Below are 24118 nucleotides of genomic sequence, written 5' to 3' on the forward strand. Positions count from 1 at the left end.
TTTAGCATGTGAAACATAGATGAAAATATTTTGAAAAAATACATAAAATATGAAAATTTCATTAGAACCCAATCACAGTATGAAAGTTAAATGAGTAAAGGCCAAATGTGGTCCTTAACATGTGGCCGTTTTATCAATTTGGTCTTTAACATTATCATTTTGATTATTTGGTCTCTCACAAATAAACTCGAACCCGAATCGGTCCTCACTTAACAGAACCGTCAAAAAATAGACGGTGATTGCAATTTGACTATATTAAATTACTAATGGTAATTAATTATACCTAATTATAACGGCAAACTATAACGGATTCAAGGCATACTAACATTTTTTAATGTATTTTTTTAATAAATTAGTGAGGAGTAGAGTGGGGCGGTGGCTCGTGTGTGGAAGCCCGGATTTTTTTTTTATTATGTAATTTTTTTGATTTTTAGTTAATGTACTTTTTTTATTTAAATAAAACTAACGAATTTTTCTCGTATATGTGTCGTAATTTTAATTCCGTAAATGTAGTATATTTTGAATTATTTTTATTGCGGCTGGCCTATGGCTGGCCTAAATCTGATGTGGCAGGTGGTTTTTTTAGTGTTGCTGACGTGGCAGGGGAGAGAATGGCTGGCCTATGGCTGGCCTAAGCACCATTGCGGATGCTCTAAATAGTTATTCCCATAAAATTTAAAAATAGAATATTAATCTCAAAGTTAATATTTGCAAACGTAACTTTTGAGAATTGATGTGCTATCTAGTGGACAAAAACACCGTATATTGAACACTAATATAGATTCAATTATTTTCGTTGAAATTCTTTGAAAAATATGCTTTCATTTGGATGGTTAACCTTATTTGAGACATCAAGAATGAGGAGTTTTTAAAAGCGTTAATAATATATTTAGAAATATAATTTAACATTCTTAATTGCATTAAAAAAAAACTTTGGTCGTTTTTTCAGAGTTCCTAGTATACACATTCAGTTGCAACCCTTCTTTCCTTCATTTGAGTTTCTGGTACACACATTCAGTTGCTTCAAATGAATGAAAAAGCACAATAGTATATTGATTGATAAGTAAATATCTTATGAATCCAAATCATGAATTCAAAATCAACAATACGATGGATCATCTTAGAAGACAAAATCGGAATGTAATGTAATCATATGCTTATATGAAATATACCCTAGAAACAAAATTTTAGCGCCAATTGCCAGAGCAATATGCAACATGTGACTGGGAAAAATTGGAATAGTTCCTCAACTTCTATCTTCAAGGAGGCAATCCGCTATAACTTCTCAGAGAAAATGCATCTTTTACCAGCCGAGAAGCAAAAGCTTCAAAAGGGCCATACGGATGTATAGGCCATTCTTTGCTTGTCTGAAGTAGGCAGCCCTTGGATCAGCATCAACTTCGACAGTTATCTGAAGTTCGTCCATGGATAGAACCCATAAATCAGGAAATGAGACATGGCAAGTTCGAAAATAAACACATCCAAAAATGATAATGAAGACAAACCGACCTCATCAAGCCGTGGTAGAGGATGCATTATGATTGCATGTTCCTGCATCACATCCAGTACATTCTGATCCACAATGTACTTGCCTCTAGCTTCTTCATAAAGATCAGTTCTTCCTCCAAATCTTTCTCGCTGAATACGGGTTTGATAAACAACATCACATTTTGAAGCCACCTCCATTAAATCAGCACTCTCTTCCCATTCAACTCCTTGAGAGGTAAGATAATCTTTTATGTCTTCCTGAAATGATGTCAAAACCAAAACAATATTATCTCACCTTATTGTCAAATATTAAGGAAAACTTACAGTCTCTTTTTATTTAGATTATAAACATAATTATCATTTCCCCTGAAATCATTACTTTGGAAGAGATTAATTAAGCTCACAGGTATATGGCATGTTCTCTATGGGAAACTACATATTCTGACTACCTTCATTTTCACTACTTCTGGCGACACAAAATAGATTTTGACATCTTTGTACTTGGCCAGCAGATAGGCAAGTGAGCGAACTGTTCTCCCATAAGCAAGATCTCCTACAAGCCCGACTTTGATTCCATCAAGTTTTCCTCTCTCTTTTTGAATAGTGTATACATCGAGGAGAGCCTGTCCATCAACATGAAAAGAAGATAAGTACAATACAATGAGCCGAACATAATGATATATCTGTTTTAGCCTATACACAATAGTACTATGTTGTATATAAACCTCTAAATTAAGCTTTAAATTGCGAAGATGGATGATTAGACAAAGTTTATGGTCCAGCAGACAAATACATAGAACCACTGCATTAGTTTAAGATTCTCATAAAAGGAAACCAGTGTAATTAATCTACATTCATTCATATGAATGTAATAACATTCTTGTCAACTTTTTGCTTTAAGTCACACAGAACTCAAATCATGTTTCTTATGATCACTTGAGAACACAATATGCTTTAAACATTGTTCCATGGGGACACATGCAAATGCAGTTTGCATGTGCAATTCCAGATTTTAAAAACATGATCAAAAAATTTATATGTTCAACAAACTTCAGTACAAACTTCAGTTTGCAGACCTGGGTTGGATGCTGTCCAGGACCATCTCCGGCATTGATAACTGGGATATTGGCTGTCGCCGCTGCTCTTCTTGCAGCACCACTTTCAAAATGCCTCATTACTATGATATCAGTGTAGCCTTCAACTGTTCTTATGGTATCTGGGGATAATATGGATCAGTATTAGCATGTAATCGTAAAGGCTCAAATAAACAGTTGTCTAACTACCTTCAAGTGTCTCCCCCTTTGCTGCTGACGAGAACTCCCGTGCATTTTCTGTAGTTAACACTTCCCCACCCAAACGTTTCATAGCGGACTCAAATGAAAGCCTAGTTCTGGTTGAAGGCTCATAAAACAGGGTAGCCATCAGATACCCCTTTAGAAGGTTGCTTCCAGTTGAGTTCTTCTCAATCTTCTCCATCTCCTTTGCCACATCAAATATGGCACTGAGAGTATCTCTATTAAACTGTTGAGCTTCAATGACATCTTCAAGTTGAAACTTACTCCCCACGGAAAAGAAAGGCTTTGTCTCAACAGCCAATGCTTTGCATCCGACTCCACCCCTGAGAGATAAGTTCCCTTGTTTCCAGTCAAATGCTCTCCCATTTGGAAAAGCCCGTGAATGTGATATGTCGGCAGATGCAGATATGGGCAGGGATCTATACGTTAGCTTTGAGCTACCATTGAGATGATTGCAGACAGGCTCAGCACTGGTCTGTGAAGCCTTGGAAGCAAGTACACTCCCATTTATGGTGCAAGTGGAAAATAGCGAAGATGATGCCATATACCTAATCAAATATAGAAGCAGAAAAGGTTATTAGTCAAGCATAGCAAGAATTTTGCTAAGATTCAAATATTTGTAGTTAACATCTCCACAAGCAGGCATTCAGAATCAAATCGTCCAAATAAAGATGCCTTGTACATATTTTTACCCTTAATCCTATCAAATAAACAGTCCATTTTCTTGACTCAATAACCACATCTATGACACCATCACAAATAGAGATGCCAAAATAAACGAGTAGGACAAGGTAGCCCACAGCTCTCTAGTCGTTTATTACTAGTATTTTTTGTTTTTGCTTTTGGTACTATTTCGGTTGGAAACAAATTCAAATGTAACAGATGGAGTAGCTTAAGCGAGGCCTTTGAGGCATATCACCGAACAATTGACGAACAAGCAAGAAATAAGTTATTAAAGCATGGCGATTCAATCAATTGTTTTAATGCGCGACAGGTAAACGTGTGGGATAAATATATAGTAGTAGTAGTAGTAGTAGTAGTAGTAGTAGTAGTTAGTCAGAAAATATTATATGGAATGCAGTCTAACCAAAACATGTATTCATGAAACGGAGATTACCTGGACTAGTAAGAAAGTTTTTTCAGATAGTTCCCTTGCTGCTGTCGAAGACGGCGGAAGAAACAGTGGAGAATGATATACACAGAAAAAAGCAAGAGTGCGGCGCGTCGGAAGAAGATACTTTCAAACTTGTTTCTACAAGTATAGGTTATTTGGAAATACCACTCCCTTTTCTAAAATCAAATATCATTATTTCTATTCATTCTCTTTTAACTAAATACACAAAATAAACTACATAAAATTTCATATCTAATCAAAAATATTTCCGAAATTTTTGAAACAGTACAAGTTTATAATACTACTCCATAAAATTAGTAAAATAGTACTAAGAGCAATAAAAAGAAAAATATACTAATAAAAAATGAGTCTGACCTTATTAAAAAAAAATCCTACCAAAATTATAGTACTCCATTCTTTACCAATACTAATTAAGTATTTTATAAATAAATCCTGTTTATGGATATGGTAATTGGTCAACCTCTCGAGCAGCCGACGTGCTAATTTGAATACAATAAATCTTAAAGAATGAATTCATCCGATTTCGGCAACAAGGTTGCTTCATCCAACTGTGACTCTCCCTCTTCCATTCTTCCCCAATCGAAATTCCAAATCCCCTCCGCCCCCGATTCCGTATCCCTCAATTGCACGAATTCGATCCGGCAGCGAGGTGATGGGCGCCGCCGATGCTGATGCTGCGGCGACTCTCCGTTCCGCCGTTGCCCCTGCAAACCTATCCCTCATTTCCGCCTTGCTCGCCTGTGCAGTTGCTCAGTTCCTCAAACCTTTCACTACTTGGTAGGACTACTTTTTTTCTTCTCTTTTAACATTGTTGGAATTTTTCTGCACCAAGTGGTTGTATGGATATTTGATAATGTGAGGTGAGACTCGATTATTTTCCGTGTGCTTCTTCAGAATACCTACTGAACAAGATATTGCCCACGCTATTATGTTCTGTTGCTTGCTATTTGAAGCACTGCGTCATAAATTTGCGGATATTGTATTGATCGTTTGGTATAAGTATAACATTGCATTTTCACGTGCAATTAGGAAATGTAATTTGAACAAGTTAATTAATTATGTGTGTTTTTTATTGTATACTACCAAGGAAAACTATCTGAAACAAAAGGAAGGTTTTTCTAGTATATAAAAGTATTCAATCTGAATATTGTTCTTTCTGTTGATGCTAAAATTGATATCTGAAACGTTTATGTAAAGTTTCTTATATATGAGCTCGAGCATGAACCGATATTGATTGTGCATCAGCTGAAATATGGATATGCGCCTCTGTAATATAACGTCTATATTTCACTGGCTTTGGGAGTTTCAGAGGGAAACCAAATTTGTGTGATCTTCACCTTTTTCCCAGACTTCATGGCTGCAAAAGTTGCTATTAAAGCATATGATATATTTGAGTGAGTTGCATACGAAGCTAGCTATCTTAAAAGGGATTCACTTAGCATAGACCATATAAGACAAGCATTTTATCATAGCTATTTATTTCTAACTTTCAACTTCTGTGTTTTCGTTGTGATAACACATTATAGTGGCAATTAGTTAACTTTTCAACTTTTATCAGATGGAGATTTATAGTAGTACTTGTTATCATGCTATTTCGTGTTTGATTTTTCAATATGTCCCCTTTAGTTATGTAGGTTGAAGGATAAAAAATGGGATTCTAGAAAGATGGTTAGCTCAGGTGGAATGCCGTCATCACATTCAGCGACTGTCACTGCTCTTGCAACTGCAATTGGCTTGGAAGAAGGAGTAGGAGCAGCATCATTTTCCATTGCAGTTGTCTTGGCATGTGTTGTATGTACTTTCTAAACCAGGTTTTCTCCCTCCTTTTAGCATTGTGTGCTTGTTTATTGAGTTCTAAACTATGTGACTCATCAGATATGGTAATTTTTCTATACTATATATGGAGTTTCTTATCTTCTTTCACAAAGTAGACTGGAATATGTTACTCCATTAAGTTCAATGTTTCAAGTCAAATAGTTAAACAGGGGATAATTTTTTCATATTATTAGGGTTTGTAACCTTTTTCCTATTTTTTCCTGGCTAACAATAATGATATATTACAGGTGATGTACGATGCTACTGGCATTAGACTTCATGCGGGTCGGCAAGCTGAGGTGCGATCTGGTTTTATGATGACAGGATGGTCTAAAATTAGATAATTTTATTGGTGCAGTTGTTTCTGACATATCTGATGCCATTTATTCCTACCGACATTGCAGTTATTGAATCAAATTGTGTGTGAATTGCCCCCTGGGCATCCGGTTGCTAATGTCAGACCTCTTCGGGATTCGCTAGGCCACACTCCACTGCAGGTACAGTTTGCTAAATTACATATAAAAAAAGTTATAAAGTATGGTTGCCTGAATTGCCCCCTCGACATAGTTTGCTGATGCAATCTCAAATGTATATGTATAGTTTGCTGAATTGCCCCCTCAACATAGTCTTTTATATATGGGCTCAAGTATGGTTGTCTGAAATGTCCTCACCCATATTCAGTATTTTATTGTCATCTGATGGAAGATTAGTGCTACTTGCAAATAAATGATCTCCTGGACTTACTATACATATACATTATACTCTTCTCGTAGATATATGCCGTACATATGATGGGGGTAGTGGAGCACCTTCTGTTCTTCTGTTGCAGTACCATATAGTATAGTATATAAAATTCTGTTATTTAACAGATTTGACTAATAAGTAATATACTGCCTTGAATCCTGGACTTGTAAACTTAAAACCATGACAACCACACTTATGGTTTTCTCATCTCCAACTCCAGGTTTTAGCAGGTGCTTTGTTGGGATGTTTGGTGGCATTCCTCTTGAAAATAAGTTCTACATAATAGCATTTACTTTCCTTTGATATGTCAAAATTGCTTATAATCTTCTGAAGAGTTGGAAAAGAAATTACGAGAACATGAAGAATCTGCATTGAAGATTTTATTTATGTAAAGCTGGTTTGATTTAGATGTAATCCTGTTACAAGTCGAATATTTGTTCAAATGACACTGAACTGTGTAGTGTATGGGCTCGTGAAGTTTCTCTCAAAATGTTCCTGAATGCACTGGGGTCATCTAGCCTGGTGTACGGGTTCGTTTCATCTTTGAATGAGTCAAACTTATATGCAATATAGTTGGCTGCTCGTTAAAAATTTATATACGACAGAATTGAAGTATATATGTGTGTAGTAGTAATATGCAATGAGTACTACTAAGTTGCAAGATTGATATCACACGTTATTTTAATTTAGTGATAGGTTAGTGCGTTGTATATCCGGATTTCATTGAAGAAAATTCAAATGTCGTGTTCATTTGAAGCAATGTATTTGGAAGATACTAAATGTTGTGAGCGTATACAATATAGCAGAGGAATATTGTTTTGTGATTGATAAATTGAGGGCAGAGTCAAACACTCTTTCTCCTTAACACAATATTGATATGCTCCATGATTGAAGTGAAGATGTTGCACTCAAGTCAAGTCCAGGTTTTGAATCACAAAGTAATCACAAATTAAATCAAATAAGTAGAATAAATTTATGTAAACAAATGTAGATAATACAGAATCTACATTTTATTTCACTGTATCCGAATAAAGTCACGATTGGCTAAGAAAGGATAAAATAATAAAAAGGTAAAGAATAAAATGAAAATGTGATTACAGAAAGCTTATTTTTTCCCAAAGATCATAGAAGGGTAATAACGTGATACATTAAATTAATTAATCATCCTTTACCAAATTAAAAAATAAAAAATAAAAATAAAAATAATTAATCATCAAAAATTAATTGTAAATGTAAAACATCTAAAATGTCCAATTTTGTGTATACAATGTTTTGTGTATTTATCACTGCTCTTTTCTTAATAATAGAAGAAACAATACATAAGATGGACGGTTAGATAAACTCACAAATGATACTGCAAACCATGATGTAAAATATACAAAGCTTTCAGCTTTGCAAGATTCGGGTTTTTGAGTTAAACTTCCAAGCTAAATTGAGTCATAAATTTAGACACTATATAAATTTATAGTTTAATTATATGTAGAGAGAGACATGAATATGATATGCCGCAACTCTAAATCATCAACCCATCATATGATCAAAACCACCAGCTTCCATAGCAACCCGAGGCCCTTGAACGTTGAGAAGCAACTGCTGCAGCCACCTTCTTGTGGTTGGATCCTCCTGAAACGAAACATTGCAAGATCGGTTCACAACTACATTGACTGTTTAACTTCACCAAGAAAACATCCATGAGCACTTACACGAAGGCAGCCACTGAAGGTCGCGTCTCGAAGCATGTCAGGCAGACAGCTTCTCAGGGCGTCGCAAGCTCTGTGTATACACGGAGATTGGTTAAGAATATGAATGAAGAAACGCATATGCAGTTGACAGACATACCTTGGATTATCAGACAATCGAAGATAGCATCTGATAATGTGTTTCAGCAACCGTGATGAAGGCTGTTCAGCCAGTGCAGCAACCATGTTCCCCAGCACTCTACCTACTGCAAAAAAGCGCTCAGCGGTGGTGCATATATACTCTAAGCCCACATCATCAAGCAAAATCTTCTGCACAATGAAAGTTGCCACCTGCCAAAAGAAAGTCTTGATTACGAATCTGTATCACTATAATTTCTCTACTCTAATAGGAGTATATTACTATTCCACTGGAGCAATTTATCATAGTATTAGACTATCGTTCTTAACCCACCTAGTTCAAATGTTAAATTATGCGCCAAAAACACTAATTGAAGGTGAAAATAGAATGTCTATTAAGGTGGAATTGGATAGTTGTATAAACCAACAAGATAGATTGTAGTATTTATATTTAGAGACGCATTATTAGCCTTGACTGCATCTCTGAAACAAGGATACCAAAAATGAATGACCTAGAACTGCTAGAAGGAACTTACTGTTTTAGACAATTCACTTCCCATCTCCATAGTGCGCAAGCACAAGGGAATGATCTCCGTAGACAAAAGGAAACTGATAACTTCGGTGTCATCAACCTGAGAGCCAAACACACAATGAATCATGAAGAACAATGCAATATGAGGCTCTCTTGCAATGAACGCAATGGCCATCGCTGGAAGGGAATGTATAATCAAAAGATAACTAATAAAACTGAGGAAAGACAGAATATACATGTGGCAACTGTTGCTTTGATGGTAGCTTAGGATGCGGACAGATCAGATCATACATTTTAAGAGAACAAGACAACATTGCATTGTTTGGTGAGCTAGACAACATTTTATTGCAAGTAAGTTGGGGGAATACTTTCATGAATGCGAAAAACTAATGGGGTTTGATTGACGGGAACAGCAACAGGAATGAAATTGATTGATGGAGAAGGGTGATACGTTAAAACTGGTACTCGTTATTTTGTTGATTCCAGGCCCCACCACATACCACAGACCATTAATGAGAATGATTCCCTCCATAATTCTACTACCCTCCACCTCATTACATTGTCTCAGCAAAGGAAAGAACTGTTGCAAGTTTTCCATATATAGCAAGATTTTCCTATTTAAAGAGCATAACTGATAACACTTCTTACAATGCATGCATAGAAAGTTAATTAGGTCAATAGAGAATACCTTGACCAAAGCACCTATAACGCCTAAACTTGTAAGCCTCAGATACTCAAAGGGTCTTGATTTGCTGGTCGTATTAAGGAATGGATACAAGTAGAGAGGAATGTGCGCTGCAACAGGGAAACATCAATATAAACAGACACTTTCAATGCATAGCATCCCATATCCAACAGAAAAAAAAAACAAGGAAAGAAGAAAAGGTTGACAATCTTCTAGCAACATGGATTAACCACTTTGGAAAATGGATCCCATTGTGCTACCGTAGTAGTAGCACTAATAGGCGCCATTGCAAGGGCTATTAGAGCCCACCCCACCATGAGGGAACTATCTAGCAAGGTGGTCCCAAAACAAAACGAATGCAATGAGGGCATTGCATCTTCAACAGGGGTGATTTTGGAATCCTATGTCCTACAAGGAAAGAAGGAAAGCTTTATATATATGGGAGCAGTTACTTTTGAACAATTTGGATTAGCCTTTTTAGCCATGTGAAGTTGCAAGCAGAGGCAGTCATGCTATCTTATTACACTGTGACCCAATCAAGGTAAAGCGGAGTACACAGCACTGGTAGATGTAGCCAATAGCATGATAAGAGTGACTATGAAAGAACGGAATCATCATTCTACCCCACAAAGATAGGAACTCAGCCTCTACCAAAGGAGAAATGTAAGAGGCTCCACTAGACACCTGACATGGTTAGTATCACTAGATTAGGCAAGATACTACATATGTCCATGAAAATTACCATTGAGGAATAACATTCTTGTGTCCGGATGTGAGGCCACACACTGCAAGAAAAGTGAAAAGCATGTAAGTTTAAGAAGGTCCATAAGATACTTTCCGTATATTAAGATTTATTTTAATTGGATGACCCAGTACTTCAAATGATATTTAGAAAGGGCAATGGCTATGCTAGACTGGGGACTGGAACAAGCCACAAGAGGTAAAAGCATAGTCGTAAACAGCAGGTAAATGTCTCCAATTCCAACTTCTGCATTTTTACCTACCACTTCCCACGCTAAGTGATGCAATCCATGTTCGGAAACCCAAGCAACGCGAAGAACCCCGATGGGTTGGGCCAGAGTCCTGACTTGGCTGAAAACGAGAAGACCGTTGAATGCAACGCAATACACCGAAGCGTGTATCGGTGTATGGGCCGAGATCAAAATTGGCTGACATGTCGAGGTGGTTTCGAGAAGATATAAATGCATGGAAAGGGATAACTATGTGGAGATATTGAGAAGTGACGAGAAGAGTCATAGATTAGCTTCTGCATTTTATTGAACGGCAATTGTTACCGGAGGCTTTCCTTGAAAAAGAAGAGTTATATGTTTTTTTTTCTTATTTTCATTTTCAATCCTATTCGGTCTATTTACTATGGCCAAAGTCCAACGTGTTGACATCTTATCGAGAATAAATGGACCACCCGCCTTCAACTCCGTATCAACTTATCATTCGAGTTTTCACCCTCATTTGTGGCGTCATTTATTCCATCATCACTATCCATAAATCACGTCTTTCCCAGCAACATTCCATCCCTTTCTATCGTGTCCAGTTTACATAAAGTATCCTGGTCGCATTACAGTTGCCATGAAAATGTTTCAGTTTGATTTCATAGTTTGCTTAAGGTATTGATTACGTGAGATTGCATTATTAAGTTTTGTTTGACAATTTGCTTAAGGTATTAATTATGTGAGATTGCATTATTAAGTTTTGTTTGATAGTTTGCTTAAGGTATTGATTACGTGAGCTTGCATTAATAATTTTTGTATGATAGTTTGCTTAAGGTATAGATTATGTGCGCTTGCATTATTAAATTTTGGTTGTTTTCTTGCAGTTTTGGATCTTTGTAATATGCGTAAAAATAGCCTAGTGATTAGTTGTATCATGGGATGTGAGCTTGATTACGTGAGCTTGCATTATAAACCCGCCAACGGCCAACCTGATCCATTTACTCCATTAACCCGCCAAGCATGGAAATTTATGACTTTACATTTTAATTAGTGTTATGCTAAGACTTAAATTATCGGACATATTATGTAATGACTTTATGTTTTAAATATTGAGCCAAGGTTTGAGATATATTATGTTTCTATCATTTTCCAAGTTTTTGCATGTTATATTTCTTATTTTTATCTATGTTTATAATATTTTTATTTAACCATTCATAACCGTCATACACCATTGACAACATTGATTTGCAGAAAAATCAACAATCACCAAACCAATTCGCAGGTAGAAGAAACAAAATCTGTATGTGAACAGAGACCAATGTTACCTGAAGTAACGCAAGTGCATTGCAAACTCTATTCGACTGTGCAGGAGTCAGATTTGGCGGTGACAAAACTGGGTAAATGGAGACTATTTCCTGGAGGAGGTCAATAAACAACGGAATATGTATAAAACACAGATGCAGCACTAGAATTGCTTAAGACTAATGCTCAACAGTTTAAATAAACCAAATTTCAAGCAAAAGTTGTAAGAACAAAATCAGCCAACTTTAACATATCACACCAAATTTTGGTAGAAGTTAATAATAATAGGAAAAAAATCAGTCCCTAGATATCTTCATCAAAAAGTAGCGCGAAAAAGGTTAGCATGCACAATGTTTACGTCGTAGATTTCAAGTCATGCAGTAACCGACAATCCCAATGAGATGAAATTGAATAAAGTATGAGGCAGTATAGCTTTTACTGCAACGACCTAACGTGATCCAGGTTCACTACATATATAGCAAGGTATTGGGTAAGGCAACAGGCTATTCTTATAAAAACATTGCTCGGTTCCAGAATGATTGTATCGAATATCTGAAGCGCCATAAGAGCACAAAATTGACAATGTTGTTAAAATAAAAGCTTCTATTTCCATAATTGAGAAACGAAGAATACATAAACTAGAATCGTCACGGATCCAAATATTACCCTGGTATACCACTATAGAAAAAGGAAAGTGCAATTTCATTTTAATGATATCAACAAACCTGCAGAAGAGCAGCAATGGTGCCAAAGGAATTCCACAGCAATGGAGCCAGATCTTGAAAAAGTTCTCTCTTCTGCTTGAACGGAAACAAGACAGTGGATAACAAACAGGAGAATCAGAAGCATAATTAAAACTGATAGAAATGAAATAGATGCACAGAAAACCTAAAAGACACAAATTTGCTACTTACAAACCATTCCACCATGCAATTCAGCAGACCAAATCAAAAAGCTCAAAACTTTGCAAAGTTATTCAAATGAAATAACGTTTCCTTGTTGGCATACACGCATTTACTGACAATCAAAGTCTTAATTTTACTTTTATATATCCCCTCGTACCAAATTTCCTCATCGGAGTTTACAAAGTTCGTTCGATTATGAAATGTGAGATCGTAAATGAATCATAGAAGGGGTTTCTGAGTGTCAAAATAATAAATTTACAAAAATAATAAACATTCAGACTCAAGATTTGACCTTGGAAAGTTCGAGAAGCGCATTTTCTCGGAGATCCGGATTGCAAAGATCGAGAACCAACTGCTCAGATGATTGCATCCTGCGGTCTTTGTTGGCGGCGGCGGAGGAGCTGCCGGTGGCCTCAAAGGGGACGGCTTTCAAGTTCAGTGGCGGAGGAAGGGTTGACATTTATCCGGTTTTGTTGTGTCAATTGGCAGGGGCTTCTTGCTTTTCCGATTTGCTTAAGGGGGGAGGAGAGGAGAGAGGATGGGAAACACGTGCAGGAATGAGTCAGCTTCGCGTTCCGCACGCGCCGCCGGTGGAGGAATTTGATGTGTGAGGGAGAGTGCGCTGCGGTGTTGGAGACGCGCTGCCGCTGCAGATATTGGAGAGAGAGAGGGGAAAGGAACACCAAATAAATTGGAAATAGGAGTGGGGTTTGGAGTTTTTAAAAGAGAAACATAATCCTATTTGGTTGGATTAGGTTTAGAATAAGATAAAAAATATGATGATAGTATTATCTAATTTCGTCGTAAATCAATATTCCCTATATTGTTGTTAAAAGTCACATAAGTCATGTGAAATGCATGAGTTGCAATTATGCATATAGGTTCATTTGCAATTTTGCATACGTGTGATGTGATTAGGTGCATAATATACATGTGACTATATTGTGTTTCTTAATAAACAAAAACTCCGCAAATATGAAAAAGTGTAAAAATGTACTAACACCATAATACGTTGTTTGAACTAATTATATCACCTCCGCTCCAAATGATATACTCCACTAAACTAATTAATCTAAAAATCTTGACTGTATTTAACATTGTGACCAAATAATGAAATACATATTACAAATTTTAATAACAGATGTCACAATAAATTTATAACACATTATTTCATTTTGTGTACCAAACATGCCTAGCTACAATCATTCACCATGTGACAAACTTTCATATAAATATTCGTATAATTTTTTTATAATTACATTGTACTACTTAGTTAAAGAACAATTATTGTTTTCAAAATTTAAAAATGTCAGCTAGTTATGACGAAAATTTGAAACAATAATGATTAGATTTTCGATGTAATGCAGAGTGTAGTTTTTTTTTTCAAATAGTAACGTATCGATTCACACATATTCAGTGGCGGACGCAGAAAATTTTAATGGTAGGGGCTTAACCATATACTCCTTCCATTTCATAAAAACAGAAACTGTGGTAACGGCACGAGTTTTAATGCAAAACCTGTAAAGTAAAAGAAAATAAAAGAAAAAAATGGGTAAAATAAGATATATGAGGAGAAAAAGGTAGTGAAATTAGTGTTAGTGGATTGTGTGTCCATTTTCTAAAATAAAAAGATTCTATCTTTAAGAAACGGTTCAAAAATGAAAGAATTTATATTTCTTGTAAACTGATGGAGTATTATACTCTTCTATCCAAGGTAGTTGAGTTGTATTCCTTTTTGGGTTGTCTCAAGGTAGTTGAATCATTACTTTTTTGGCAAAAAATTTATCTTGTCTCATACTTTATTCTCGTCCAAAAGAAATTTTCAACTATCTTAAAATGGAGGTTATATATATGAAAAAAATAATACTTATATCATAAAAAAAGATCATATAAACTAGTCTAACCCATCATAAATTTAACATAGCTAAGGAATTAAGGAAGTTAAGGAAGTGATTTACGCTGAGAAGAACTTGAAAAGTAGAAAAAAAATCTTTGTTAAGCATTTTAGCTATATTTGAAAGTAAATTTAACAATTTATGCAACATAACAAAAGGAATTAAGGAAGTTTTCATTGATCAAAATTTATAGCGTCGATAAATTTCATAATTTTATAAGAAAACATTAATTGGAGCTCAAAAGTCAAAATGGTACTTTTTAAATGTGACTTTCAATATTATATTACTAACTTCTTCCCCAAAGTTTCGTCAGCCATTTTCTTCTTTCATTATCTTCTGCAAATTTTCGATTCTCAAAATTTATTCAGCCCCTTCACATCATTTAATTCCAGAAATTTAGTCTTCAATTATATTGGTTTGGGAAGGGCTGAAAACTGTTATCATTAATATTCAAAAAATTTATAAATAGAAAAATATGAAAAAAAACTTGTTGGGGAGGGCTTAAGCCCTTCCATCCCTCCACCTGTGTCCGCCAGTGCACATATTACGATTTTTTGAAGTTGTAAAGAAAATAGGCATTGTCTCTTGGAAAAGGTCAAAAAGGACTACCAAAAAATAGGTATTGTTTTTAAATTTTAAAAAATGTATGTTAGTTGGATTCCATAAATTGAAACCGAGATCCAGTATTGTTTATTACTGTTTCTCGTATTTATGGAATAAATATAAATCGTAATTATGTAATAATACTAGTCAAGTAAATTGTAATGTATGTGAAATTTATAATTCATGCAATCGAGTAGTATCATTTTTTATGACAAAAAGCAGCTTGCAAAGGGAGGACCTGTTTCAATGCCTGTAAATATCAGAGGGTATAGTTACAAGGACAAAATGAAAATGGACATAGACAACGTAAGAAAACTTTCAGTTCTTGAAAGATCTTCACAGTGATAGAATTCGTGTGCCATTGAAGATCTTCATAGCTACAACCAATGTTTTAAAAATCGGACCGGCAAGGCTACTGGTTCACGGTTCAACTAGTCCAACCGGTCGAACCATCGGTCGAACCGTTTTACTGTGGCATTTATATATATATGAGTATATAATTAAATACATAGGGTAGTGATAAAATGCAAACTTATATATGGTACAAACTCAAAACTCCTCAACACAGCTTCAACACTGTTTCAATACAATATCAACATAGTGTAAAATTTCAAGATTTTAATGTCAACAAGGTATCAACACAATATCAACACAAGCATCAATCATTGACAACCGTTGAAATTCTGTTGACATTTTCCTATTGATGCTTTTTTGTGATCTGTTGACATTTTTCAATAGTCCGGATCATAGTTTTGAGTTTGTACAATATTTAGAGTTTTCATTTGATCACATTCCTAAATACATATATATTATAAAACACTTGGTGTCAAAACATGTAAATAAACAAGCATGAATGCAATATATAATTTAATTTCAAATAATATATAGATATATAGGGGAGTGTTATATTGCTAACTCAATGCTTAATTGCTAACTACAACTCAATAATAGCCATTAGATATTCAAATTAAAGGCCTAGATCATCAACCACGAAATGTCAACACGATCAACAAAAAACGCCAATAAGGCCATAGGATTAATTCCAAAAAATATCAATAGGGGTATTAATGTCAAGTTAATTATGATTAACTTTTAAAAGAAATCTCAAAAGTTTAAATTCATATAACATATATCAAATTAAAGATAATTTTATAAGGATTCCAACGATATACTACATGCATATGTTCCGACGTCAAAATTTGAAAAAAAAATATAGAATTTTCGTATTTTTCGTACACAGGTTAATGTCAATGCAGCTAAGATAATATGTCAATATAAAGCATATACAATGTAAAATCCTAAATTTGTGTTGACATTCTCAAAGCATTGTGTTGATATTTTCGAAACACTATATTGACATTTTCATCCAAAACCCTAATTTGGCGTTTTTTTTATCTTTTTCGATTAAATTAATAAAAACGAAAATTACACATGGCAAATTGTAGACCACACATTTTTTAAAATCAAGTGGCCTTAAATTAGTTGTAGTTAGCAATTAAATGATGAGTTATCAATTGATCACTATATAGATATATAAGTATAGATAAAGCATATATATACCAATTCTTAACGAGTAATACTAGTAATGTAAAAATACATATTCATATGTTTATTATATTATGTATTAATTTTCATGTTATGAACACTTCTCCCATTATATATTCTTGTTATTTTATTTTCAATCTAAGTATTAGTAATTAAAACTTTATTTGAAAGTTAATTAAGATTTATTAATTTTATTTATGATATAAAATATGTATATAGCTTTTAATTATACATATACAATTAGTATATAGTTGATAGTTGATATAATATGATGTAGTATATATCAACAAAACAAACTACATTCCACATTGAAAAAATAAAGGCAAAAGATTGTAAAAGATGACTATAAAACAAGCTTTTCATCCCACATTGAAAAATGAAAGAACAATCTTATGGAATACTTCTATAAAGAAAGACACAAATGATTTTTAAGTTAATTTTTATAAATTCATAGGCCCAATACAAGTATGGGTTAATATGAAATGAAAGTTTAGTGTAAAATTTTTAAAATTGATTTTTAATTCATTTTTAAAAATCAAAAAATTTGGTAACCGGTTCGACCGATTCCCGGTTTCCGACCAACCGGTCGGTTCACCCGGTCCAAAATGGTTCAATGCTCCACTAGTTATATATGGTGAATCGGACCGGAAAGGTCACCGGTTCACGACCGAACTGGTCCGACCGGCTGATCCAAACCGGTTTTTAAAACACTGGCTACAACCATGCATATGTTAAGTTAGATACTAATGTATGCTTCAAGCTTTTTGTATGTACATCTATGAGACCAAATAATTTCCTTTCTATTGTTTTTGTTTTTCATTTAATTTGAACAAGTTATATATATATATATATATATATATATATATATAGAGATGCGATCATATCATAACTCTCAAATCACATGATAACTCTATAACTAAATCTGGACCACACATATTTTATAATCTTGTGGTTGAGATTCAAACTTAGATTTACTTAATAAAAATAGGCGCAGAGGGTAAATATGTCATTTCGCTAATTTAATTTTTGAATTTCGCTCCAGATTCACTCCAGATTTCACGCTCTTCTCATCGGTTTCTTCTCAGCGATTTTCGATTCTCTCATCTTCTCTGTGATTTTGTTTCCATTTTGATCCAGATCACTCAATTTGATTCTCTCCTCTTCTCTGCGATTTTGTTTCCATACTTTTCGCTTATTTTGTTTCCATAGGCTCCAGATTTGATTCATTTTCCATAGTCTTCAGATTTTGTTTCCATAATTGTGATCGGGAAGATGTTTTCAATTTTGCGTTCTTATTTTCATTGATTACCTCTTCAATTGCTGTGAAAATTTGCTTCGATGGAATCTGTAGCAAATAACGAAGGTAACAATCATTATCTATTATTTAGCTTATTGATTGTGTTCATATTCATGTATTGAATTTGATTTTAGATTAATATTAGTTGTTGATTGGTTTATGTTTCTGATGTACTGAAATTCTTATTTGATTATATTATGTATTGTCGATTATGTGTTAAAATGATACTTTTGGCTTATAAATGTTAGGTTTACTGCATAACATGATAGTTTTGTCGGATAAAATGATATTATGATAAAATGATACTATGATAAAATGATACTATTACTGATTTGTAGGTATGTACATTCCTGTTTGTGATGATAGGTTTACTGCATAACATGATAGTTTTGTCGGATAAAATGATACTATGATAAAATGATACTATGATAAAATGATTCTATTACTGATTTGTAGGTATTTACATTCCTGTTTGTGATGATAGGTTTATTGCATAACATGATATTTTTACTGCATAAAATGATACTTTTAGTGCATAAAATGATATTATGATAAAATGATACTATGATAAAATGACACTTTTACTGATATGATACTTTTGGCTGATAAAATGATACTCATTGCTGATAAAATGATACTTTTGGCTGATAAAATGATACTCATTGCTGATAAAATGATACTTCTTACTAATAAAATGATACTTTTGGCTGATAAAATGATACTCATTGCTGATAAAATGATACTTTTGGCTGATTCACTGGAAAAGATAACCATTCTAGACCAGTTACATTTGGAGCTGGCTTGTTATCAAGTGAAGGTAGAGAATCCTATTCTTGGTTGTTTGGCTGTTTTGTTCGATGCATGGGGGTAGCACCCAAATTGATTATCACTGATCAAGATTGGGGGATCAAACTTGCTGTTCAACAAGTACTTTTACAAACAAGGCACCGATGGTGTATGTGGCATATCATGGTTAAGGTGTCAGATAAGTTGCCCAAATCTTTACTTGGTAATGAAGATTTCAAAAAAGAGTTGAATGCATGTGTTTGGTCTGATTTGTTAGAGCCTGATGAGTTTGATATAATATGGAATGATATAATGGAACGGTATGGATTAGAAGACGTGCACTGGTTTGGATCAATGTTTGAAGATAGAGAATTCTGGGTTCCTGCTTATTTTCGAGATTTTCCCATGGGGTCGCTTCTTAGGACTACATCGATGTCTGAATCGGAGAATAGCTTTTTTAAAAACTACACAAAGCCACGTGCAAATCTTGTACAGTTCATCAATTTCTTTAATTATGTTGTGGGAGATCAAAGGAATGCCAATTCACGATTGAACTACTTGGATTACTCAACTATTCCTGATTTGTCAACCCAATTGCCTATTGAGAAGCATGCATCTACAATCTACACTGATTCTATTTTCAAACATGTACAACAGGAAATAAGTATTGTGTGTGAGATTGTTTCTATAACTACTGTTGAGGATAACATCAAGAAGCATCAGGTCAAGGACCAATATGGTAGAACATTGGATGTTATGTATGATTGTAAGCAAGACACATTCGACTGTAGTTGCAAGAAGTTTTCCAGAATTGGTTTGTTATGTTGTCATATATTTTGTTTGTTGAAGAATAAGTCTGCTAATCTCATTCCTGAGAAATATTTTGGTCGAAGGTGGTTGAAGAGCTCTTTACTAAAGGCAGCACATGGTCTACCATCTGAGGAACAACAACCATTTGAACGTGTGTTCCATTTTTAACCTTTATTTGTAAAAATTCTATTTTTCAGTCAGAGAAATGATAGTACTTATTGTAATAATGTTATCTTTTATCTTGCAGATTTGGATGAAAAGCAGGAAGTTAAGAAAAAGTTGTTCTCCAACTTTTATCGATTAGTCCAAAAGTCTGAAGGAAGTATGGATCATTTGTCTTTGTTAAGTGCTGGTCTTGATGATTTGGAACAGCATATGTTTGGAAATTGTGCAGCACCTTCAGTCATTGAAAAGAAGAAGATGGTTGAGGATTTTTATGGAATGGCAGTACCTGATGTAATTGATGTACATCCTCCAGACGTTGTTAGTACTAAAGGATCAGCTAGTGGCAAAGTAGCAAAGAGGCAGAGTGCAATAAGGAAAGCAAATAAGCCTCTACGACGGTGTGGTAAATGTCATGAGATGGGTCGTCATGATTCAAGAAATTGTGGTAGAGTCAATGAGAAGTCAGATTGAAGCCATTTGATATAGTTTAGGTATTTTAGGTGTATAAAATGACATTTTGGCTGATAAACTCATTCTTTTGTTTATAAACTGATAAAATGATACTTTAACCTGAAAAAATGACATCAAAAATGATATATAAGCTGATAAAATGATACTCGCAGTTGATAAAATGATACTCGCAGTTGATAAAATGATACTTCTGACTGATAAAATGATACTTTAGCTGATAACATCATTCTTTTGTTTATAAACTGATAAAATGATACTTTAACCTGAAAAAATGACATAAAAAATGATATATAAGCTGATAAAATGATACTTTTGGCTTATAAAATTATAAAATGATACTCGCAGTTGATAAAATGATACTTTCAGCAGATAAAATGATAAAATGATACTTCTGACTGATAAAATGATACTTTGGCTGATAACATCATTCTTTTGTTTATAAACTGATAAAATGATACTTTAACCTGAAAAAATGATACTCGCAGCAAATAAAATGACAATAACCTTATAAAATGATGTATAAGCTGGAAAAAATGACATATAAGCTGATAAAATGATACTATCAACGGATAAAATGATGTTTTAATCTCACAAAATGATATATAAGCTGATAAAATGATACTTCTGACTTATAAAATTATAAAATGATACTCGCAGTTGATAAAATGATACTTTCAGCAGATAAAATGATAAAATGATACTTCTGACTGATAAAACGATATAATGACAAAATCATAGTTGTAGCAGATAAAATGATAATTTGGGTGATTATATTCGAAACCACTATTACAAAACGCTATTATCAAGTCATAGAAGTTAGTATACAGGGGGTTTAAATTCTCTAATCATCTTTTCAACATCAATATCTTCTTTTTTGCTGTCATTCTCAAACTTCTTCTTTATCATTGTAAGTGTCTCAAAAGCCTTCTTGTTAGTATCTCCAATAAGCAATGCTTCAGTATATCTGGCACGGAGTTTTATGAAAGACTCTGTTCCCTTCTTCGTTAAACCCGAATTCCAGTTACGAACAGGACCACCCATGTAAGTCTCCAAATGGCGCATCACATAAATTCCACAGTCAACTTTATTTGTATCGTTCTGCCATGGCATATTCATGTATCTGGTTTTTGACAGTTTGACAGTTCTTCCCATTGATGGATTGAGTCCATTTCCAAGATAAGTTCGGAAGAAATTTCTCTATTCAAATAACACAAAACATACATGAGGTTGATTAAAAATTATATTATGTTCCATACTGAATTATAGTCAATGCATTTTAACTAATAAATACTGAATGCATTTAACTAAACATACCAGAGTACTTGGTGCATCTTCATATTTCTTCTCAAGTAAATCTTGACTAACCAGAGAATTGTCAATCACATCCATCATTTGCATTTTGAGATTGAAGCAGATGATATAATAATGTTCGTACGCCCAGATTGGAAAGAATATCTAATTTTCAAAACATTATATATAAATGTCATTTTCAAAAATATAGGTATGTTGTTCTGTAAGGGATGTGATCATATCATAACCCATATTTATTGTGATAACCTAATAACCCTCATTTTATGGATGAAAAGTATCATTTTGTAGAACAGAATATCATTTTATGGACGAAAAATATCATTTTTAGTAAAAATGATACTTTTGACCCATAAAATGATAGGGTTATTAGCTTATCACATAAATATGGGTTACCATTATAACGCACCCTTGTTCTGTAATGTATATCTAATTATGACTTACCAGGTCATAATTTTCCCATTTGAAATTTTCAATCTGTGACACAAATTCATTCAAGTTTGAGCAAAATCTTTCTCGACTCTCTGCTTCAGTCCAACCAGATCTCCTTGCAGTAATGTTGTAAATCTGTCATGTTTACATTTTTGTAAATATATTTTAATTTTTAATGTAATACTATTATTTATTTACTCGTTTACTGTACCGTAGGTGTTGTGTTGATGAAAAGACGACTCGGTGATGCCTTTGATTTGAATTTTTCATTGTAGTTGAGGAACACAACCCATGCATCTATGATGTTGATCCTGACGTATGAACGTGGAGCAAGGCTGTGGAAGTCAATCTTGAACAATGTGATCTTGTCGTTCTCATAAACTACCTCATAACTGATTTCAAATTCATATTTAATGTTAGTTAAAAGAACTGAATAAGAATATAATTATGTAATTCAAAACTTACTGTTCACTTTCTTCATCTTTCATCAACCAGTACATTATTTCTCTCTCTTCTTTATTCAGCTTTCCTTTCAGATTTACTGCTCTGACATTGTAGGGAGAGCACATTGCTTCAACAATTTTGTTTGTTGTTCTGACCACTTTCTCCTTCTCCTTTTCGACTGGAGGATCTTGATCTTGAGAAACCATCTTCTTCCCTTTGTCCTTATTCAAATTTTCTTCTCTCTGTTTTAAAACTTCATCATCTCCTTTTTCAACATTTATATCCTTGATGACAGTGGATATTATGTTATCAACTCTGTCATGCTTTCATTTAAAAAAAATATAAATTGTTATTGACAGAAGGGATACTATTTTATGATGCAAAAGTATCATTTTATGATGCAAAAGTATCATTTTATCATTTTATTATGCAAAAGCACAATTTCTATTATTTTTTTCAGGCAAAAGTATCATTTTATCATTTTATCATGCAAAAGCACAATTTCTATCATTTTATCAGGCAAAAGTATCATTTTATCATTTTATCATGCAAAAGTATCATTTTATCCGCTTAAACTATCATTTTATGATTCAAAAGTATCAGTTTTCAAATAAAACAGAACTACCAAAAAACATCATCAAACATATATCATTTTAAACATATAAACAATCATTTTATGTACTTAAACTATCATTTTTAAAAGTTACCTCATATTCTTCATTCTGAACTTCTTTCTCTGAAACTTTTTCCTTTTCTTTTACAGCTGCTTTATTAGCCTTTTCCTTTTCGCTTTCATTCTGTTTCTCTTGCTCGTTTTCCACCTCATCATCTTTTTCCTTCTCCACATCCTTTTCCCGATTAAATTCTTGATTCTCATTAGGACTGTCATCACATTCAGGTATCAGAGTGAAGGTAGGGAACTCATTCTTATTTTTCAATATATATGTCCTCTCAGCAGCTTTAGTTAACTCAATCATGATATCAATCCATTCAGGATCATCAGTTTCATCATTGTTTATAGCCTGTGTCATTGTATCCTGACTTTCTATAACATGCTTCACACCTTCCTCTCTCAATCCCATTGCATTTCTCGTTGTATCACAGATTATCTTAAAGCTATTGAGATTCCTGAGTTTATCCGGCGCTGCTTCAAGGACATCAACCATCTTCAACATTGAGGCTTTAACATCCTTTGCAGCTCCCTTCCATTCATTTATGAAATTCTCCCATTCATTGGTTGTCCCCACTTCATCATGATCATGATGATCATTTGTCTTCAAAACTTCTACATCTTGAGATTCATCTTCTTCGTCATCTTTATCATTTTCTTCATGTGGCTGCTTTTTATATCGGTCATACATATGACCCAGACCAAATGTTGAATTCTCCATTTCTGCTCTTTGTCTATCTTTCAACAGTTCTGCAGTCCATCCTTTCACTGTTGGGTAACATCTTGGCACCATTTTTTTTTCAAAGAGAATCCTGTCCACGTAACAAGCCTACATTAAACAAAAACTAAATATTAGTTTTTCTGTAAATAGATTCATAGACAATGGAAAACAAATATATTCTTACCACTACAAAGATAACTGGCCCGGTAAATATCTTTGCTGTGTCTTTTTTCCACCTCTTTTGTGTTTCATGCAATCTGGATATGACATAGCCACACCAATTGTATTCTTTGATCTTCTCAA

The 24118-nt window shown here is 33.9% G+C and overlaps 4 protein-coding genes across 5 annotated transcripts; 2 read left to right on the forward strand and 2 right to left on the reverse strand.

Annotated features, from left to right (window-relative positions):
• Positions 1-1018: 1018 nt before the first annotated feature.
• LOC125196118 (aspartate carbamoyltransferase 1, chloroplastic-like) lies at positions 1019-4052 on the reverse strand. The gene is made up of 6 exons (XM_048094498.1): positions 3901-4052; positions 2772-3331; positions 2565-2704; positions 1938-2111; positions 1510-1746; positions 1019-1411 (listed from the first exon to the last, which is right to left on the reverse strand). Exons 2-6 carry the CDS (start codon positions 3325-3327, stop codon positions 1304-1306), a joined length of 1215 nt encoding a protein of 404 aa, XP_047950455.1. The 5' UTR covers positions 3328-3331; positions 3901-4052; the 3' UTR covers positions 1019-1303.
• A 364-nt stretch (positions 4053-4416) lies between these two features.
• LOC125192947 (uncharacterized membrane protein YuiD-like) lies at positions 4417-7017 on the forward strand. 2 transcript variants are annotated; one of them, XM_048090629.1, is made up of 5 exons: positions 4417-4695; positions 5553-5709; positions 5982-6032; positions 6138-6230; positions 6507-6782. In XM_048090629.1, the coding sequence occupies exons 1-5, from the start codon at positions 4571-4573 to the stop codon at positions 6570-6572; spliced, it is 492 nt and encodes a 163-aa protein (XP_047946586.1). In that variant the 5' UTR covers positions 4417-4570; the 3' UTR covers positions 6573-6782. The 2 variants fall into 2 exon arrangements, with proteins under 2 accessions (XP_047946586.1, XP_047946587.1); XM_048090630.1 differs by having other exon boundaries at positions 4422-4695; positions 6698-7017.
• Positions 7018-7809: 792 nt separating this feature from the next.
• LOC125196386 (CCR4-NOT transcription complex subunit 9-like) lies at positions 7810-13362 on the reverse strand. Its single transcript, XM_048094880.1, has 9 exons — positions 12961-13362; positions 12489-12560; positions 11787-11876; positions 10254-10296; positions 9515-9621; positions 8831-8926; positions 8317-8507; positions 8181-8250; positions 7810-8100 (listed from the first exon to the last, which is right to left on the reverse strand). The coding sequence occupies exons 1-9, from the start codon at positions 13126-13128 to the stop codon at positions 7999-8001; spliced, it is 939 nt and encodes a 312-aa protein (XP_047950837.1). The 5' UTR covers positions 13129-13362; the 3' UTR covers positions 7810-7998.
• Positions 13363-18770: 5408 nt separating this feature from the next.
• LOC125193753 (protein FAR1-RELATED SEQUENCE 4-like) lies at positions 18771-20365 on the forward strand. Its single transcript, XM_048091625.1, has 2 exons — positions 18771-19755; positions 19852-20365. Exons 1-2 carry the CDS (start codon positions 18870-18872, stop codon positions 20238-20240), a joined length of 1275 nt encoding a protein of 424 aa, XP_047947582.1. The 5' UTR covers positions 18771-18869; the 3' UTR covers positions 20241-20365.
• Positions 20366-24118: the final 3753 nt, after the last annotated feature.

The sequence above is a fragment of the Salvia hispanica genome, chromosome 6, assembly GCF_023119035.1.
Source record: "Salvia hispanica cultivar TCC Black 2014 chromosome 6, UniMelb_Shisp_WGS_1.0, whole genome shotgun sequence".
In the NCBI taxonomy this organism is placed as follows: domain Eukaryota; kingdom Viridiplantae; phylum Streptophyta; class Magnoliopsida; order Lamiales; family Lamiaceae; genus Salvia; species Salvia hispanica.

Excerpts from the sequence above, each read along its gene's own strand:
- LOC125193753 (XM_048091625.1), top strand. The coding sequence starts at position 18,870 with ATGGGGGTAGCACCCAAATTGATTATCACTGATCAAGATTGGGGGATC. Across the intron at positions 19,756-19,851 it reads GGAACAACAACCATTTGAAC|ATTTGGATGAAAAGCAGGAA; the intron begins GTGTGTTCCATT and ends TTTATCTTGCAG.
- LOC125196386 (XM_048094880.1), bottom strand. The coding sequence starts at position 13,128 with ATGTCAACCCTTCCTCCGCCACTGAACTTGAAAGCCGTCCCCTTTGAG. Across the intron at positions 11,877-12,488 it reads CCATTGCTGCTCTTCTGCAG|GAAATAGTCTCCATTTACCC; the intron begins GTTTGTTGATAT and ends GACCTCCTCCAG. Across the intron at positions 8,251-8,316 it reads CGATTGTCTGATAATCCAAG|AGCTTGCGACGCCCTGAGAA; the intron begins GTATGTCTGTCA and ends GTGTATACACAG.
- LOC125196118 (XM_048094498.1), bottom strand. The coding sequence starts at position 3,327 with ATGGCATCATCTTCGCTATTTTCCACTTGCACCATAAATGGGAGTGTA. Across the intron at positions 2,705-2,771 it reads AAAGGGGGAGACACTTGAAG|ATACCATAAGAACAGTTGAA; the intron begins GTAGTTAGACAA and ends TATTATCCCCAG. Across the intron at positions 1,412-1,509 it reads CTCTACCACGGCTTGATGAG|ATAACTGTCGAAGTTGATGC; the intron begins GTCGGTTTGTCT and ends GACGAACTTCAG.
- LOC125192947 (XM_048090629.1), top strand. The coding sequence starts at position 4,571 with ATGGGCGCCGCCGATGCTGATGCTGCGGCGACTCTCCGTTCCGCCGTT. Across the intron at positions 4,696-5,552 it reads CTCAAACCTTTCACTACTTG|GTTGAAGGATAAAAAATGGG; the intron begins GTAGGACTACTT and ends TTAGTTATGTAG. Across the intron at positions 6,231-6,506 it reads TAGGCCACACTCCACTGCAG|ATATATGCCGTACATATGAT; the intron begins GTACAGTTTGCT and ends CTCTTCTCGTAG.